A 19,888-nucleotide genomic window follows, 5' to 3' on the forward strand; every position below is an offset into this window, starting at 1 on the left:
TCCCTCTACACTGTCCCATCAAACACTCCCGGGGCAGGTACAGCACGGGTGAGATACAGAGTAAAGCTCCCTCTACACTGTCCCATCAAACACTCCCAGGGCAGGTACAGCACGGGTTAGATACAGAGTAACGCTCCCTCTACACTGTCCCATCAAACACTCCCGGGGCAGGTACAGCACGGGTTAGATACAGAGTAAAGCTCCCTCTACACTGTCCCATCAAACACTCCCAGGGCAGGTACAGCACGGGGTTAGATACAGAGTAAAGCACCCTCTACACTGTCCCATCAAACACTCCCAGGGCACGTACAGCACGGGATAGAAACAGAGTAAAGCTCCCTCTACACTGTCCCATCAAACACTCCCAGGGCAGGTACAGCACGGGGTTAGATACAGAGTAAAGCTACCTCTACACTGTCCCATCAAACACTCCCAGGGCAGGTACAGCACGGGTTAGATACAGAGTAAAGCTCCCTCTACACTGTCCTATCAAACACTCCCAGGGCAGGTACAGCACGGGTTAGATACAGAGTAAAGCTCCCTCTACACTGTCCCATCAAACACTCCCAGGGCAGGTACAGCACGGGTTAGATACAGAGTAAAGCTCCCTCTACACTGTCCCATCAAATACTCCCAGGGCAGGTACAGCACGGGTTAGATACAGAGTAAAGCTCCCTCTACACTGTCCCATCAAACACTCCCAGGGCAGGTACAGCACGGGTTAGATACAGAGTAACGCTCCCTCTACACTGTCCCATCAAACACTCCCGGGGCAGGTACAGCACGGGTTAGATACAGAGTAAAGCTCCCTCTACACTGTCCCATCAAACACTCCCAGGGCAGGTACAGCACGGGGTTAGATACAGAGTAAAGCACCCTCTACACTGTCCCATCAAACACTCCCAGGGCACGTACAGCACGGGATAGAAACAGAGTAAAGCTCCCTCTACACTGTCCCATCAAACACTCCCAGGGCAGGTACAGCACGGGGTTAGATACAGAGTAAAGCTACCTCTACACTGTCCCATCAAACACTCCCAGGGCAGGTACAGCACGGGTTAGATACAGAGTAAAGCTCCCTCTACACTGTCCTATCAAACACTCCCAGGGCAGGTACAGCACGGGTTAGATACAGAGTAAAGCTCCCTCTACACTGTCCCATCAAACACTCCCAGGGCAGGTACAGCACGGGTTAGATACAGAGTAAAGCTCCCTCTACACTGTCCCATCAAATACTCCCAGGGCAGGTACAGCACGGGTTAGATACAGAGTAAAGCTCCCTCTACACTGTCCCATCAAACACTCCCAGGGCTGGTACAGCACGGGTTAGAAACAGAGTAAAGCTCCCTCTACACTGTCCCATCAAACACTCCCAGAGCAGGTACAGCACGGGTTAGATACAGAGTAAAGCTCCCTCTACACTGTCCCATCAAACACTCCCAGGGCAGGTACAGCATGGGTTAGATACAGCGTAAAGCTCCCTCTACACTGTCCCATCAAACACTCCCAGGGCAGGTACAGCACAGGTTAGATACAGAGTAACGCTCCCTCTACACTGTCCCATCAAACACTCCCAGGGCAGATACAGCACGGGTTAGATACAGAGTAAAGCTCCCTCTACACTGTCCCATCAAACACTCCCAGGGCAGGTACAGCACGGGTTAGATACAGAGTAAAGCTCCCTCTACACTGTCCCATCAAACACTCCCAGGGCAGGTGCAGCACGGGTTAGATACAGAGTAAAGCTCCCTCTACACTGTCCCATCAAATACTCCCAGGGCAAGTACAGCACGGGTTAGATACAGAGTAAAGCTCCCTCTACACTGTCCCATCAAACACTCCCAGGGCAGGTACAGCACGGGTTAGATACAGAGTAAAGTTCCCTCTACACTGTCCCCATCAAACACTCCCAGGGCAGGTACAGCACGGGTTAGATACAGAGTAAAGCTCCCTCTACACTGTCCCATCAAACACTCCCAGGGCAGGTACAGCACGGGGTTAGATACAGAGTAAAGCTCCCTCTACACTGTCCCATCAAATACTCCCAGGGCAGGTACAGCACAGGTTAGATACAGAGTAAAGCTGCCTCTACACTGTCCGATCAAACACTCCCAGGGCAGGTACAGCACCGGGTTAGATACAGAGTAAAGCTCCCTCTACACTGTCCCATCAAATACTCCCAGGGCAGGTACAGCACGGGTTAGATACAGAGTAAAGCTCCATCTACGCTGTCCCATCAAACACTCCCAGGGCAGGTACAGCACGGGTTAGATACAGAGTAAAGCTCCCTCTACACTGTCCCATCAAACACTCCCAGGGCAGGTACAACACAGGTTAGATACAGAGTAAAGCTCCCTCTACACTGTCCCATCAAACACTCCCAGGGCAGGTACAGCACGCGTTAGATACAGAGTAAAGCTCCCTCTACACTGTCCCGTCAAATACTCCCAGGGCAGGTACAGCAAGGGTTAGATACAGAGTAAAGCTCCCTCTACACTGTCCCCTCAAACACTCCCAGGGCAGGTACAGCACGGGTTAGATACAGAGTAAAGCTCCCTCTACACTGTCCCATCAAACACTCCCAGGGCAGGTACAGCACGGGTTAGATACAGAGTAAAGCTCCCTCTACACTGTCCCATCAAACACTCCCAGGGCAGGTACAGCACGGGTTAGCTGCAGAGTAAAGCTCCCTCTACACTGCCCCATCAAACACTCCCAGGGCAGGTACAGCATGGGTTAGATACAGAGTAAAGCTCCCTCTACACTGTCCCATCAAACACTCCCAGGGCAGGTACAGCACGGGTTAGATACAGAGTAAAGCTCCCTCTACACTGTCCCATCAAACACTCCCAGGGCAGGTACAGCACGGGTTAGATAGAGAGTAAAGCTCCCTCTACACTGTCCCATCAAACACTCCCAGGGCAGGTACAGCACGGGTTAGATACAGAGTAAAGCTCCCTCTACACTGTCCCATCAAACACTCCCAGGGCAGGTACAGCACGGGTTAGATACAGAGTAAAACTCCCTCTACACTGTCCCATCAAACACTCCCAGGGCAGGTACAGCATGGGTTAGATACAGAGTAAAGCTCCCTCTACACTGTCCCATCAAACACTCCCAGGGCAGGTACAGAACGGGTTAGATACAGAGTAAAGCTCCCTCTACACTGTCCCATCAAACACTCCCAGGGCAGGTACAGCACGGGTTAGATACAGAGTAAAGCTTCATCTGCACTGTCCCATCAAACACTCCCAGGGCAGGTACAACACGGGTTAGATACAGAGTAAAACTCCCTCTACATTGTCCCCATCAAACACTCCCAGGGCAGGTACAGCACGGGTTAGATACAGAGTAAAGCTCCCTCTACACTGTCCCATCAAACACTCCCAGGGCAGGTACAACACGGGTTAGATACAGAGTAAAACTCCCTCTACATTGTCCCCATCAAACACTCCCAGGGCAGGTACAGCACGGGTTAGATACAGAGTAAAGCTCCCTCTACATTGTCCCATCAAACACTCCCAGGGCAGTTACAGCACGGGTTAGATACAGAGTAAAGCTCCGTCTACACTGTCCCATCAAACACTCCCAGGGCAGGTACAGCACGGGTTAGATACAGAGTAAAGCTCCCTCTACACTGTCCCATCAAACACTCCCAGGGCAGTTACAGCACGGGTTAGATACAGAGTAAAACTTCATCTACACTGTCCCATCAAACACTCACAATCCAATCCGTCCGGCCACCTGGAGATACCCTGTGTCATAAATTGCAACTTCTACAAGAAGTAACTCAGGAAGTACTATTGAACGGCCAGCTGAGGGCGCCGTCCGAGGAGTATAAATACTCGGGCGTGGGCCCAAATTGGCCAGAGACAATCTGGAAACAGGAAGCTAGTGACTACTAACTAGACCTCCATGTTTTGTTACAAGTCGATTAAAGCCTTGCTTTATATACAACCAAGTGCGTAGTGAGTCTTTATTACGTCACCCTGTTAACGGATGTTGCCTACCTGTTATAAAGGAGAACATCTGGGATCCAGATCTGGTCTGAATGGAAGCGGATGGTCTTTACTCCTGGGTATTCCGATTCATTCCATCGAAGGTAGTTGTCCTGCCAGTTCTGTAACACGAGAGGTCAGCTTAGAATGCTAATATAGAGTGTCCACTTCATCTTGTATTTGTTCCTCTTAAATCTTCACATTTCCAGTCCACCACTCTCTGGAATTGCTACTACCCAATGACCGCTTTCTCTGGAGTTGGTAGAACCCAAAGACCCCCTTACTCTGGAAATGGTTCTACCCAAAGACCCCTTACTTTGGAGTTGGTAGAACCCAAAGACCCCTTACTCTGGAGTTGGCAGAACCAAAAGACCCCTTACCCCGGAAAATGGTTCTACCCAAAGACCCCTTACTCTGGAAATGGTTCTACCCAAATACCCCTTACTCTGGAGTTGGTAGAACCCAAAGACCCCTTATTCTGGAGTTGGTAGAACCCAAAGACCCCTTACTCTGTAGTTGGTAGAACCCGAAGACCCCCTTACTCTGGAAATGGTTCTACCCAAAGACCCCCTTATTCTGGAGTTGGTAGAACCCAAAGACCCCTTATTCTGGAGTTGGTAGAACCCAAAGACCCCTTACTCTGTAGTTGGTAGAACCCAAAGACCCCCTTACTCTGGAAATGGTTCTACCCAAAGACCCCTTACTCTGGAGTTGGTAGAACCCAAAGACCCCTTGCTCTGGAAATGGTTCCACCCAAAGACCCCTTATTCTGGAAATGCTTCTACCCAAATACCCCTTACTCTGGAGTTGGTAGAACCCGAAGACCCCCTTACTCTGGAAATGATTCTACCCAAAGACCCCCTTATTCTGCAGTTGGTAGCACCCAAAGACCCCTTACTCTGTAGTTGGTAGAACCCGAAGACCCCCTTACTCTGGAAATGGTTCTACCCAAAGACCCCTTACTGTGGGGTTGGTAGAACCCAAAGACCCCTTACTCTGGAATTGGTAGAACCCAAAGACCCCTTACTCTGGAGTTGGTAGAACCCAAAGACCCCTTACTCTGGAGTTGGTAGAACCCAAAGACCCCATACTCTGGCGTTGGTAGAACCCAAAGACCCCTTACTCTGGAGTTGGTAGAACCCAAAGACCCCTTACTCTGGAGTTGGTAGAACCCAAAGACCCCTTACTCTGGAGTTGGTAGAACCCAAAGACCCCTTACTCTGGAGTTGGTAGAACCCAAAGACCCCTTACTCTGGAGTTGGTAGAACCCAAAGACCCCTTACTCTGGAGTTGGTGGAACCCAAAGACCCCTTACTCTGGAGTTGGTAGAACCCAAGGAATATTATCCACACTCTTCCTGCCTCCTGAATGTGTTGAGATCTGAGAATGCTCCAGCACAGAGGCAGCTCTCGAGACCCATCACACCATCTCCTACTCTAACCCATTCTTTCCCAGACCCCTCACAACTGCGGAACCCCTCATCCCGTCGCTATTCCCTTTCCTCCCGCAATCCCCTCCCCATCTGTTTTTTAAAGGAGGTGGCTGCAGAGATAGTGGATGCATTGGTTTTGATCTTCCAAAATTCCCTAGATTCAGGAACGATCCCAGTGGATTGGAAGGTAGCAAATGTAATCCCGCTATTCAAGAAAGGAGGGAGAGAGAAAAACAGGGAACTACAGGCCAGTTAGTCTAACATCAGTCGTCGGGAAAATGCTGGAATCCATTGTTAGGCAGAGTCAAGATGGTTTTATGAAAGGGAAATGGTGTTTGACAAATTCATTAGCATTTTTTGAGGATGTAACTAGCAGGGTAGATAAAGGGGACCCAGTAGATGTAGTATATTTGGATTTCCAAAAGGCATTCGATAAGGTGTCACATTCAAGATTATTACACAAGACAAGGGCTCATGGGTTGGGGGTAATGGATAGAGGATTGGTTCACGGACAGAAAACAGAGAGTAGGGAGAAATGGGTTGGCAGGCTGTATCTAGTGGGGTGCTGCAAGGATCAGTGCTGGGGCCTCAGCTATTTACAATCTATATTAATGACCTAGATGAAGGGACCGAGTGTAATGTATCCAAGTTTGCTGATGATACAAAGCTAGGTGGGACAGTAAGCTGTGAGGAGAACACAGAGTCTGCAAAGGGATATAGATAGACTGAGTGAGTGGGCAGTAAGGTGGCAGGTGGAGTATAATGTAGGGAAATGTGAGGTTATTCACTTTGGTAGGAAGAATAGAGAAACAGAACATTTTTTAAATGGTGAGAAACTTTCAAATGTTGGTGTTCAGAGAGATTTGGGTGTCCTAGTGCAAGAAACACAGAAAGCTAGCATGCAGGTACAGCAAGCAATAAGGAAGGCAAATGCAATGTTGGCCTTTATTACAAGGGGTTTGGAGTATAAGAGTGAGGAAGTCTTGCTCCAATTGTACAGGGCCTTGGTGAGACCACACCTGGAGTACTGGGCACAGTTTTGGTCTCCTTATCTAAGGAAGGATATACTTGCCTTGGAGGCGGTGCAACGAAGGTTCACTAGATTGATCCCTGGGATGAGAGGGTTGTCCTATGAGGAGAGATTGAGTAGAATGGGCCGATACTCTCTGGAGTTTAGAAGAATGAGAGGTGATCTCATTGAAACATGTAAGATTCTGAGGGGGATTGACAGGGTAGATGCTGAGAGGCTGTTTCCCCCCTGGCTGGAGAGTCTAGAACCAGGGGTCACAGTCTCAGGATAAGGGGTCGGCCATTTAAGACTGAGATGAGGAGGAATTTCTTCACTCAGAGGGCGGTGAATCTTTGGAATTCTCTGCCCCAGAGGGCTGTGGAGGCTCAGTCGTTGAGTATATTCAAGGCTGAGATCGAGAGATTTTTGGACTCTAGGGGAATCGAGGGATATTGGGGTTGGGCGGGAAAGTGGAGCTGAGGTAGAAGATCAGCCATGATCTCTTGAATGGCGGAGCAGGCTCGAGGGGCCGAATGGCCGACTCCTGCTCCTATTTCTTATGTTCTTTCACCACTGCAGGATATCCGCCCCAGATTGTCTTCTCATCCGTCTTCTGAAGGACGCTTCAAGTCCTGGAATGGGGCTTGGACCCATAGCTTATTCCGTTGCTCATACTCGGGAGGTTAGCGTCACTAGCAAGGCCCTGTCGTGGCGGACGGTGCTGGGCCTACCGCTTGAACCGCTGCAGCCTGTGTGGTGAAGGTGCTCCCTTCTTGAAGGCCTCGTTCTTCAAAGCCTCCTTGAAAAAGTGCAACACCCCCACCGACACCTGGGGAATCCCTGGCCCAAGGCCACACAAAGTGGAGGAGAAACATAGAAACATAGAAGATAGGAGCAGGAGTTGGCCATTCGGCCCCTCGAGTTTGCTCCGCCATTCAATGAGATCATGGCTGATCATCCAAATTCAGTACCCTGTCCCTGCTTTCTCCCCATACCCCTTGATCCCTTTAGCCTTAAGAAATATATCCAACTCCTTCTTGAATATATTTAATGTATTGGCCTCAACGGCCTTCTGTGGTAGAGAATTCCACAGGTTCACCACTCTCTGGGTGAAGAAATTCCTCCTCATCTCTGTCCTAAAAGGCCTACCCCTTATCCTTAGACTGTGACTCCTGGTTCTGGACTCCCTGACCATTGGGAACATCCTCCCTGCATCTAGTTTGTCCAGTCCTGCCAGAATTTTATAAGTTTCAATGAGATCCCCTCTCATTTGGAAGCATCCGGGAAGGCGCCGAACACCTCGAGTCTCTTCGCCGGGGAGCAAGCGGAAGCCAAGCGCAGGCAGCGCAAGGAGCGCACGTCAACCCAAGCACCCCACACCCACCCGCCCCTTCAACCACCGTCTGCCCCACCTGTGACAGAGACTGTAGGTCCCGCATCGGACTCATCAGTCACCTGAGAACTCATTCTTAATGTGGAAGCAAGACATCCTCGGTTCCGAGGGACTGCCTAAGAGAAGAAGAGAGGAGCTCCCCACTGTGATGTTCAGTAGCAGGTTTGATACAACAGAGAGGACTCGCTAGGCTCACTTCAGAGGGCATTGAAGAGTCAATCAAGAAGGAGTTAGATATATTTCTTAAGGCTAAAGGGAGCAAGGGATATGGGGAGAAGGCAGGAACAGGGTACTGAATTTGGATGATCAGCCATGATCGTATTGAATGGCGGAGCAGGCTCGAGGGGCCGAATGGCCGACTCCTGCTCCTATCTTCTATGCTTGGTGTGGGACTGGAGTCACCTATAGGCCCAGACCGGGTAAGGACGGCAGGCTTCCTTCCCCTGAAGGGACATTAGTGGGTTTTTACAACAATTCGTGGTCACTTTTCCTTCTTCGTTTCTGGATTTTAAAAGAAATTTTAATTCTCAAACCACCACGGGGGGATTCGAACTCAGATTTTCCTGATTATTAGTTGGCAGTCTGCTGTATTACCAGTTCAATAAGATAACCGCTACACTATCGTATCCTGTGCCTTCTCCCGAGGGGAAGGGTTGAAATACCGGCGGATGCAAGCTAAAAATTGGAAAGTTAGGAGCATGTCGAAGAGACAAAGGGATTGGGGGATATCTTCTTAGGCAGTCCCTCGGAACCGAGGATGACTTGCTTCCACAGTAACAACAAGTTCTCAGGTGACTGATGAGTCCAATGCGGGACCTATAGTCTCTGTCACAGGTGGGGCAGACGGTGGTTGAAGGGGCGGGTGGGTGTGGGGTGTTTGGGTTGACGTGCGCTCCTTCCGCTGTTTGCGCTTGGCTTCCGCTTGCTCCCGGCGAAGAGACTCGAGGTGTTCGCTGCCTTCCCGGATGCTTCTCCTGCACTTTGTGCAGTCTTGGGCCAGGGATTCCCAGGTATTGGTGGGGGTGATTCACTTTTTCAATGAGGCTTTGAGGATGTCCTTGAAGCGTTTCCTCTGCCCAACTGGGGGCTCTCTTGCCGTGTCGGAGCTCCGAGTAGAGCGCTTGTTTTTGGAGTCTCGTATCATAATCTTTACATTTCCTGGGGGCTCCAGGGCAATCCTAGAGAGTTGGCATGGCAACCCCCAATCGCAAGGGGGTTCCCCAGCTGGGGCCTCCTACTAATCCTGCTGGAACCCCACCAACCCCCCTGTCCGCCCCCGGTCACCTCCAGACCCCTCTTCCCACTAAGTGCGATCAAATTCCCACTCACGCCCACCAGCCAGGTAGTCAATCTGGCCGGGAGTGGTCAGGGACTCCGGGAACTTTTATTCACTTCCCCCAGTAAATATTGAAGGCTTAGTTTCACCCATGGGAGGTCCAGGTACATCGATCGCTAAAATGTCATGGACAGGCACAGAAAATAATCAAAAAGGCTAATGGAATGCTGGCCTTTATATCGAGAGGACTGGAATACAAGGGGGTAGAAGTTATGCTGCAGCTGTACAAAGCCCTGGTTAGACCACACCTGGAGCACTGGGAGCAGTTCTGGGCACCGCACCTTAGGAAGGATAGATTGGCCCTGGAGGGAGGGCAGCGTAGGTTTACCAGAATGATACCCGGACTCCAAGGGTCAAAGTATGAGGAGAGATTACACAAACACTTTAATTCTCCGCAGGTCGCCTGTCACTTTAATTCTCCGCCGGTCGCCTGTCACTTTAATTCTCCGCCGGTCGCCTGTCACTTTAATTCTCCGCCGGTCGCCTGTCACTTTAATTCTCCGCTCCACTCCCACTCTGATCGCTCCGTCTTCGGACTCTTACACTGTTCCAATGAAGCTCGAGGAACAGCGCCTCATCTTTCGATTAGGCCCTTTACAGCCTGCCGGACTCAACACTGAGCTCAACAATTTCAGACTCTACCCCCTGCCCCCATTTTTCAGGCTGTTTAAGATTCTGCCATCCCCATTTGCAACATTTAATCTTTCCTGCCTTCTACCCGAGCACGGACTGTTCCTTCAGATCCTCCCCTTCTCCCCCCTGCCCCCCTCCCTGCCTCTTTTTTAAAATTTGTTTATGGGATCAGGGCGTCGCTGGCAAGGCCGACATTTATTGCCTGTCCCTAGTTGCCCCTTGAGAAGGTGGTGGTGAGCCGCCATCTTGAACCGCTGCAGTCCCGTGTGGTGAAGGTGCTCCCACAGTGCTGTTAGGGAGGGAGTTCCAGGATTTTGACCCAGCGACGATGAAGGAACGGCCGATATATTTCCAAGTCAGGATGGTATGTGTGACTCGGAGGGGAACTTGGAGGTGGTGGTGTTCCCGTGCACCTGCTGCCCTTGTCCTTCGAGGTGGAAGAGGTCGCGGGTTTGGGAGGTGCTGCCGAAGAAGCCTCGGCACCTGCTTAATATCTGTTACACCTCCAGCTTTTTCCAGTTCTGATGAAGGGTCCCAGACCTGAAACGTTAACTCTGTTTCTCTCTCCACGAATGCTGCCTGGCCTGCCGAGTGCTTCCAGCATTTTCTGTTGTTAATTTACACAAACTAGGGTTGTATTCCCGGAATTTAGAAGGTTAAGGGGTGATCTGATCGAGGTTTTCAAGATATTAATGGGAACAGATAGCGTAGAGAGAGAGAAACTATTTCCGCTGGTTGGGGAGTCTAGGACTAGGGGGCAGAGTCTAAAAATTAGAGCCAGACCTTTCAGGAGTGAAGTTAGGAAACACTTCTACACACAAAGGGTGGGAGAAGTTTGGAACTCTCTTCCGCAAACGGCAACTGATGCTAGATCAATTGTTAATTTTAAATCTGAGATTGATAGATTTTTGTTAACCAAAGGTATTAAGGGATATGGGGCCAAAGGCGGGTAGATGGAGTGAGGTCACAGATCAGCCATGATCTCATGGAATGGCGGAGCAGGCCCGAGGGGCTGAATGGCCTCCTCCTGTTCTTGTGTTCCTAGCTTCCTTCAATGAACAGGGGACAGATACTCCACCAACTGATAGGGTGTGGATGGAAAAGACATCGAGAGTACCTACCATCCGGAGCCAGATGTTGGTGGTGATGACCTGGTTTTTCTCGTCCTAGAATCACAAGAAAGAAAAGGAATCATTTTCTGCGTCCTAACTCGGTCACGGTCACCGTGCGTCCCGCAACGCGAATGTCCCAAGAAGAAAGGGCTTTCCAAACCTCTCCGTCACAGCCTCGCCCCCCTCTCCCTATCTCTGTAACCTCCTCCAGCCCCTACGACCCTCCGAGATCTCCGCGCTCCTCCAATTCTGGCCTCTTGCCCATCCCTGATTTCCATCGCTCCACCACCATGAGTTTCGTGTTTATAAAAATCTGGCAGATTTCACGCGCCGACTGTTCGGTTTCGTCCAGCCGCGAAGCGCGGAAACGGAACCCAAGAACGTTAAGAAATAGGAACAGGAGTATAGAATCGTAGAACAGTCCAGCACAGAAGGAGGCCATTCGACCCATCAAGTCTGCGGTGCCCAGAATTGGACACAGTACTCCAGCTGGGGCCTAACCAGTGATTTATAAAGGTTCAGCATAACTTGCTTGCTTTTGTATTCTATGGGCTCGAATTTCCAAGCCCCGTGGAGGCGGGTTTGGAGGCGGGAGTGGTGGGAAAATTGCAGAATCGGGGGGCAGGAACCCTTCCCGCCCCCAACCCGCCTCCGTGCCAATGTCCCAGGAGGAGGGTACCCGACCTGTGCTGGGAGCCGCCTCCCCGAGGCGGGAAGGGGATTAGTGCCAATTAACTGCCTGTTAACAGGTACTTAACAGGCAGTTTTTTGCCTAATCCCTATTTTTATTCCTGAAGTGTGGGCTTCCCGACGGCTCCGAACCACGCCAAGTTAGCGAGGCGGGCCGTCGGTCTGCAGGGGTTGGAGGGGTCGAGATGTCCGTTGTTCAGGTGAGTGATGGGTGCATGTGTGCAGAGGTAAGTGTGTGAGGTAAGTGTAAAGTGTTTTAATAAGTTTTACTTACCTTTACATTCTCCTGCAGGCTTCCTCCCTTCAGTTCTCGGGAGTCCCTCATCTCATTGGCACAGGAAGCAGAATGGCCGCTGAAATGTCAAAATCTGCAGCATTCTGCTTTCTGGTCTGGAGAGATCTCTAACTGAGTCTGAGTAGAAGGACTCAAGTTAGAAGACAGATTGTCAGTGTTTGACGGCTTCACAGAGTTGTCAAACGCCGGTTTTTCATCTGTCAAAAGCTCTTGACAGATGAAATGTCAATCGCTGACGTCACCAGTAACCGGGCGTCCCTTAATTGGCCTGCTGAGCCCGCTGGGCGGGCTTAACAAGTTCAATCAAGGGAAAACAGATGTCCTGCCACCTCCAAAGATTTGTGCACAAGCACCCCCGGGTCTCTCTGTCCTTGCACCCCCTTTAAAAGTGTACCATTTAGTGTGTATCGTCTCTCCTCATTCTTCCAACCAAAACGTATCACCTCGCACTTCTCTGGTTGAATTTCATCTGCCACGTGTCCGCCCATTCCACCAGACTATGTCCTCTTGAGGTCTATTACTATCTCCCTCACTGTTTACTACACTTCCAAGTTTCGTGTCATAGTAGGAGTCGGCCGTACGGACCCTCGAGCCTGATTCAATAAGATCATATGTAAGAAGTCGCACAACACCAGGTTATAGTCCAACAGCTTTATTTGAAATCACAAGCTTTCGGGGCGCTGCTCCTTCATCAGGTGAAGTGGAGAAATGCATAAAGATATGGGGATCGGGCGGGAAAGTGGAGTTGAGGTCGAAGGTCAGCCATGATCTTATTGTGTGGAGATGCCGGAGTTGGACTGGGGTGGACAAATGTAAGAAGTCACACAACACCAGGTTATAGTCCAACAGCTTTATTTGAAATCACAAGCTTTCGGGGCGCTGCTCCTTCATCAGGTGAAGTGGAGAAATGCATAAAGACACAGCTTATATAGTCAGAGAATAGTGTCAGATGTTTACAGGTAATCTTTCCAACTGCCATTTATCACACCTCGGCAGAGAGATAATCACAGCAATCAAAGGTGTGAATGGTGTCCAAACAGGTCAGTCAGGAAAACATTACATCAAAGAACAATGAGGTGGGGTCACAAGGGGTCAAATGTTGCAGATGCTGGGGTCTGTATGAAAAACAAAAAACAGACAAAAAACATTTTTTTTGCTGGAAATCACAGCAGGTCCGGCCGCATCTGTGTAGAGAGAACAAGCCAACGACGACTCGAGTCTGGATGACCCTACGTCAGGTGGGGTTACATGTAGCGTGACATGAACCCAAGCTCCCAGTTGAGGCCGTCCTCATGGGTGCGGAACTTGGCTATCAGTTTCTGCTCGACGATTTTGCGTTGTCGTGTGTCTCGAAGGCCGCCTTGGAGAATGCTTACCCAAAGATTGGAGGCTGAATGTCCTTGACTGCTGAAGTGTTCCCCGACTGGGAGGGAACACTCCTGCCTGGCGATTGTTGCGCGGTGTCCGTTCATCCATTGTCGCAGTGTCTGCATGGTCTCGCCGATGTACCATGCTCCGGGACATCCTTTCCTGCAACGTATGAGGTAGACAACGTTGGCCGAGTCACATGAGTATGTACCATGTACCTGGTGGGTGGTGTCCTCACGTGTGATGATGGTATCTGTGTTGATGATCTGGCATGTCTTGCAGAGGTTGCTGTGGCAGGGTTGTGTGGTGTTGTGGTCGCTGTTCTCCTGAAAGCTGGGTAATTTGCTGCAAACGATGGTCTGTTTGATGTTAGGCGGCTGTTTGAAGGCGAGTAGTGGAGGCGTGGGGCTGGCCTTAGCAAGGTGTTCATCATCATCGATGACATGTTGAAGGCTGCGAAGAACATGGCATAGTTTCTCCGCTCCGGGGAAATACTGGACGACGAACGGTACTCTGTTGGTTGTGTCCCGTGTTTGTCTTCTGAGGAGGTCTATGCGAATTTTCACTGTGGCCCGTTGGAACTGTCGATCGACGAGTTGAGCGTCATATCCCGTTCTTACGAGGGCATCTTTCAGCGTCTGTAAGTGTCCATCACGTTCCTCCTCGTCTGAGCAGATCCTGTGTATTTGCAGGGCTTGTCCATAGGGGATGGCTTCTTTAACGTGGTTAGGGTGGAAGCTGGAGAAGTGGAGCATCGTGAGGTTGTCCGTGGGCTTGCGGTAGAGTGAAGTGCTGAGGTGTCCGTCTTTGATGGAGATTCGTGTGTCCAAGAATGAAACCGATTCTGAGGAGTAGTCCATGGTGAGTTTGATGGTGGGATGGAACTTGTTGATGTTATCGTGTAGTCTTTTCAGTGATTCTTCGCCGTGGGTCCATAGGAAGAAAATGTCGTCGATGTATCTGGTGTATAGCGTTGGTTGGAGATCCTGTGTAGCGAAGAAGTCTTGCTCGAACTTGTTGTGGTAAACCACTTTTATCGTTACACTATAGTTATCACTGTTGTATTGTTATCACCGTTATCACTGTTGTATCACGATACGAGGTCGCCTCTTGTCGCGCTGTTATACCTGGGCTGACCACCTCCGACTCCGCCCATGGCTCCACCTACCTGCCCAGGTATAAAGGTAGTCGACTGGCTGGTATTCCTCCTTGTTGGACCCGATCACCCACGAGGGTGGGCTCTGTTATTTAGTCAATAAAAACCTTTAGTTACGTTCCTAACTCGTCGCTTTTTATTGGACGAATTGATAGGTATATCAATTTTATTGACTAAATTTTAAAGATGTCTACTACTGGCCAGCCAGAAGCCCTCCCAGAAGCACAGCCACACCAGCCGGCTTGGCTGCAAGCCCTCAAACCACCGTACCTGGATCTAAACCCACAGGCAGCAAACGCAGCCCTCAACTTCAAACACTGGCTGGACTGCTTCGAATCCTACCTGGAAGAATCCGGCGCCCCGCAGAGATCCAAACTAAGACTTCTGAACGCCCAAGCGAGCCCGAGAGTATACGCACTCATACAGGACACGACTACGTACGAGGCCGCTATCAACCTACTGAAACAGCAGTACCGCAGCCCGGTAAATTACATGTACACCAGGCACCTCCTAAGATCCCGCCCGCAACAGCCAGGAGAGTCTGTAGCTGAATTTTTACGGGCGCTAAGAGCACTCGGCAGGAACTGTGACTTTAAAGCGGTGACGGCTGTTGAAAATACGGAAGATAATATCCGCGATGCCTTTGTGAAAGGCCTACGGTCCGACTACTCACGGCAAAGACTGCTTGAAGCTAAAGACCTCGACCTGGACAAAGCTGAAGCCCTCGCTCTCTCCCTGGAGGTGGCCCATCAGGACCAGGAGGCGTTTTCCAGGTACTGCTCGCGACCCTGGGACTCGGGCCCGACCCCTACCGCAATACCCTTCGCAGCGCCGCCCCCGGGACCTACCTCAGCGTCGGCGTCCCGGACCCGACCGGGCCCGCCACCCCCGGTACCGGCTCCGACATCGGGCACCCGCGATCGGGCCGCCGGCTGCTTCTTTTGCGGCCAGGAGAAGCACCCGAGGTCGCGCTGCCCAGCCAGGAACTCTACCTGCACAACCTGCAGGAAGAAAGGCCACTTCTCTAAGGCCTGCAGGAGCGGATCTTCAGAGGCCAGCAGTGCCTCATGCGAACTGTGGGGGCGGCCATCTTCTTTCACGGCAACTGAGGCCAGTATCCCCACACGTGAGTCATGGGGGCGGCCATCTTTGATCAAGGCAACCGACCCCAATAGTGCCTCATGTGAGTTATGGGGGCAGCCATCTTCTCCGCCATTTTGTCCTACCTCGTGGGAGACGCCATTTTACCCACCACGCCCGACTGCCACCGGGCCCCCGGACCCGACGACCGCCTCGCCCGCAGACGACAACGACTCGCTTACCTACACGCTAGCCTCCGTCACTCTGGATCAAGCCCGCCCACACCACCTGTCCAAGTCGATGATGGACATCAAAGTAAACGGCCACGCCACGACCTGCCTGTTCGACAGCGGAAGCACGGAGAGCTTCATCCACCCAGACACGGTGAGCCACTACTCCCTCCCTGTCCTGCCAACGCGCAACCGAATCTCGATGGCATCGAGGTCCCACGCCACGGACATTAGCGGCTACTGTGCTGTGACCTTGTCGGTTAAGGGTACAGAGTATAAAAACTTTAAACTCCTCGTCCTCCCCCAGCTCTGCGCTGCCGTCCTACTAGGGCTGGACTTCCAATCCCACCTCCAAAGTGTAACCCTAGCATACGGTGGACCCCTCCCCCCACTCACAGTCGACAACCAGCGAAGGTTAAACCGCCCACCGCGTAACACCTGCAGCCTATCCACCCTCAAGGTGCCGCCACCTTCCCTGTTCGCTAACCTCACCCCCGACTGCAAACCCGTCGCTACCAAGAGCAGGCGGTACAGCGCTGGGGACAGAGCTTTCATTAGCTCTGAGGTGCAGCGTCTCCTGAAGGAGGGCATCATCGAGGGGAGCAACAGCCCCTGGCGTGCCCAGGTCGTGGTCGTTAAGACCGGCGATAAAAATCACCTGGTCATCGACTACAGCCAGACCATAAACAGATACACCCAGCTGGACGCATACCCCCTTCCCCGCATATCTGACATGGTCAATCAGATTGCACAATACCGCGTATTCTCGACCATCGACCTTAAGTCGGCCTACCACCAACTCCCTATCCACCCCGAGGACCGCCAGTACACCGCCTTCGAGGCGAATGGGCGCCTATACCACTTCCTTAGTGTCCCCTTCGGTGTCACCAACGGGGTCTCGGTCTTCCAAAGGGAGATGGACCGGATGGTTGACCAGAACGGACTGCAGGCCACATTCCCCTACCTAGATAACGTCACCATCTGCGGCCGCGACCGGCAGGACCACGACGTGAATCTGGAGAAATTCCTCCGTACAGCCCAACGGCTGAACCTCACCTACAATAAGGAGAAATGTGTGTTTAACACCTCGCGCCTTGCCATCCTTGGCTGTGTAGTAGAGAACGGACTCATCGGCCCCGACCCCGAAAGAATGCGCCCCCTCATGGAGCTACCCCTCCCCCACTGCCCTAAGGCACTTAAGAGAACCCTGGGGCTCTTCGCCTACTATGCCCAATGGGTGCCCAATTATGCGGACAAAGCCAGACCCCTCATGAAGTCCACATCCTTCCCCCTTACGGAGGAAGCGTGCGCAGCCTTCTCCCTCATTAAGGGAGACATTGCCAAGGCCACTATGCACGCAGTGGATGAGTCCATCCCCTTCCAAGTCGAGAGCGATGCATCCGACTTCGCCCTAGCCGCCACCCTTAACCAGGAGGGGAGACCGGTGGCCTTCTTCTCAAGGACCCTACAGGGCCCTGAGATCCGACACTCGTCGGTCGAGAAGGAGGCCCAGGCGATTGTGGAGGCGCTACGACGCTGGAGGCACTACCTGGCAGGCAAACGATTTACCCTCCTTACCGACCAACGTTCGGTCGCTTTTATGTTTAATAACAAGCTGAGGGGCAAAATCAAGAATGACAAGATCTTGAGGTGGAGAATCGAGCTCTCCACCTACGATTATGATATCTTGTACCGGCCAGGTAAGCTGAACGAACCCCCCGATGCTCTGTCATGAATTACATGCGCCAGCGCGCAAAGTGATAGACTTCAGACCCTCCACAACGACCTCTGCCACCCCGGGGTCACCAGACTTTACCACTTCATTAAGGCCCGCAACCTGCCCTACTCCATCGAGGAGGTCAGGACCATAACCAGGAACTGCCAGACCTGCGCCGAGTGCAAACCGCACTTCTTTAGGCCGGACAGAGCAAGCCTGATCAAGGCCACCCGCCCCTTCGAGCGCCTGAGCATCGCCTTTAAGGGGCCCCTCCCGTCCTCTGACCGTAATGTGTACTTCCTCAACATTATTGATGAGTACTCCCGTTTCCCCTTTGCCTTCCCCTGCCCAGACATGACCAGTACCACGGTCATTAAATGCCTGAACGACCTCTTCGCCTTGTTCGGGTTCCCAAACTATATACATAGTGACCGGGGCTCCTCTTTCATGAGCGAGGAACTCCGTCAGTTCCTACTAGCGAGAGGTATTGCAGCAAGTAGGACCACCAGCTACAACCCCCGAGGGAACGGCCAGGTGGAAAGAGAGAACGCGACGGTATGGAAGGCCGTCCTCTTAGCCTTAAAGTCTAAGGGCCTCCCAACCTCCCGCTGGCAGGAAGTCCTCCCGACAGCGCTGCACTCCATCCGGTCACTACTTTGCACTGCCGTTAATGCCACCCCCCATGAACGAATGTTTGTTTTCCCCAGGAAGTCGACTACGGGAACCACTCTACCAACCTGGCTGACCTCTCCGGGGCCCGTCTTGCTGCGAAAGCACGTGAGGGCCCATAAAACAGACCCCCTGGTCGAAAGGGTGAACCTCCTGCACGCCAACCCCCAGTACGCCTACGTGGCTTACCCAGACGGGCGGGAGGACACTGTCTCCTTACGAGACCTCGCACCCTCGGGCACTCCGGAGACACCACCTTTACCCCCCCCCACCACCCCCCCAATTCCAGCCCAGGTAGACGGCATGCCGGAACCCCACGAGCCTTCGCCGACCACGCAGACACCAGCACTAACACCGGATAATGCAGCACCGCCGCTGCGACGATCGGAGAGGCTTACGAGGCCTCCGGACAGACTGACATACCAGAACTGGTAGTACACTTCACCCCGCCGGACTCAAATCTAAACAAGGGGTGAATGTGGTAAACCACTTTTATCGTTACACTATAGTTATCACTGTTGTATTGTTATCACCGTTATCACTGTTGTATCACGATACGAGGTCGCCTCTTGTCGCGCTGTTATACCTGGGCTGACCACCTCCGACTCCGCCCATGGCTCCACCTACCTGCCCAGGTATAAAGGTAGTCGACTGGCTGGTATTCCTCCTTGTTGGACCCGATCACCCACGAGGGTGGGCTCTGTTATTTAGTCAATAAAAACCTTTAGTTACGTTCCTAACTCGTCGCTTTTTATTGGACGAATTGATAGGTATATCACTTGTGCATGAAGATGTTGGCGTATTGGGGTGCGAATTTGGTCCCCATGGCTGTTCCGTGTGTTTGGGTAAAGAACTGGTTGTCGAAGGTGAAGACATTGTGGTCAAGGATGAAGCGGATGAGTTGTAGGATGGCGTCTGGAGATTGGCTGTTGTTGCTGTTGAGTACTGAGGCTGTCGCAGCGATGCCGTCATCGTGGGGGATACTGGTGTAGAGTGCCGAGACGTCCATCATGGCGAGGAGTGTTCCTGGTTCAACTGGTCCGTGGGTGCTGAGTTTCTGTAAGAAGTCTGTAGTGTCGCAACAGAAGCTGGGGGTTCCCTGTACGATGGGTTTCAGGATGCCCTCGACATATCCAGAGAGGTTCTCACACAGGGTTCCGTTGCTTGATGCGATAGGACGTCCAGGTGTGTTGGCTTTGTGTATCTTTGGGAGGCAGTAGAAGTCTCCCACGCGGGGAGTACGTGGGATGAGAGCGCGTAGGATGCTTTGAAGGTCTGGATCGAAGGTCTTGATCAGTCTGTTGAGTTGGCGGGTGTGTTCTTTGGTCGGATCTGCAGGTAACTGTCTGTAGTGTTCCTGGTTGTCCAGTTGTCGGTATACTTCTTTGCAATAGTCCGTTCTGTTCTGTAGGATGATGGCTCCTCCTTTGTCTGCCGGTTTGATGACGATGTTGCGGTTGGTCTTGAGAGCGTGGATGGCATTGCGTTGTGCTCGGGTAACATTCTAGACTGTCTTGTGAGTGTGGCTGATGAATCTGGCGTTGATGCATCTCCTGACAGCTTGAGCATACATGTCAAGCTTAGGGCAGCGACCCTCCGGAGGGGTCCAATTTGACTCTTTCTTCTTCGGTTGCTGCACTGCGGATCCCTCTGTCTGCTGTTCCGGATCATTGATTGTCTCATTGGGTTCACTGCTGACATCTTGGGATTTGTGGAAGAATTCCCGGAGCCTCATTCTCCTGATGAATTCCTCTGTGTCTGCCGCGAGAC

General features: G+C 51.9%; 1 protein-coding gene across 1 annotated transcript in view; it reads right to left on the bottom strand.

Annotated features, from left to right (window-relative positions):
• The window catches only part of LOC147086592 (neuronal acetylcholine receptor subunit alpha-7-like), a 67,168-nt gene that overhangs the window by 18,923 nt on the left and 28,357 nt on the right, over positions 1-19,888 (bottom strand). The window contains exons 3-4 of the mRNA XM_085978367.1: positions 10,923-10,967; positions 4,011-4,120 (exon numbers count right to left, since the gene is read on the bottom strand). Coding sequence (XP_085834493.1) covers positions 4,011-4,120; positions 10,923-10,967 — 155 coding nt within the window. The remainder of the gene's footprint in view (positions 1-4,010; positions 4,121-10,922; positions 10,968-19,888) is intronic.

This window comes from Somniosus microcephalus, unplaced genomic scaffold, assembly GCF_052327205.1.
Source record: "Somniosus microcephalus isolate GS21.2 unplaced genomic scaffold, FLI_Smic_1.0 unresolved_chr7, whole genome shotgun sequence".
Classification (NCBI taxonomy): domain Eukaryota; kingdom Metazoa; phylum Chordata; class Chondrichthyes; order Squaliformes; family Somniosidae; genus Somniosus; species Somniosus microcephalus.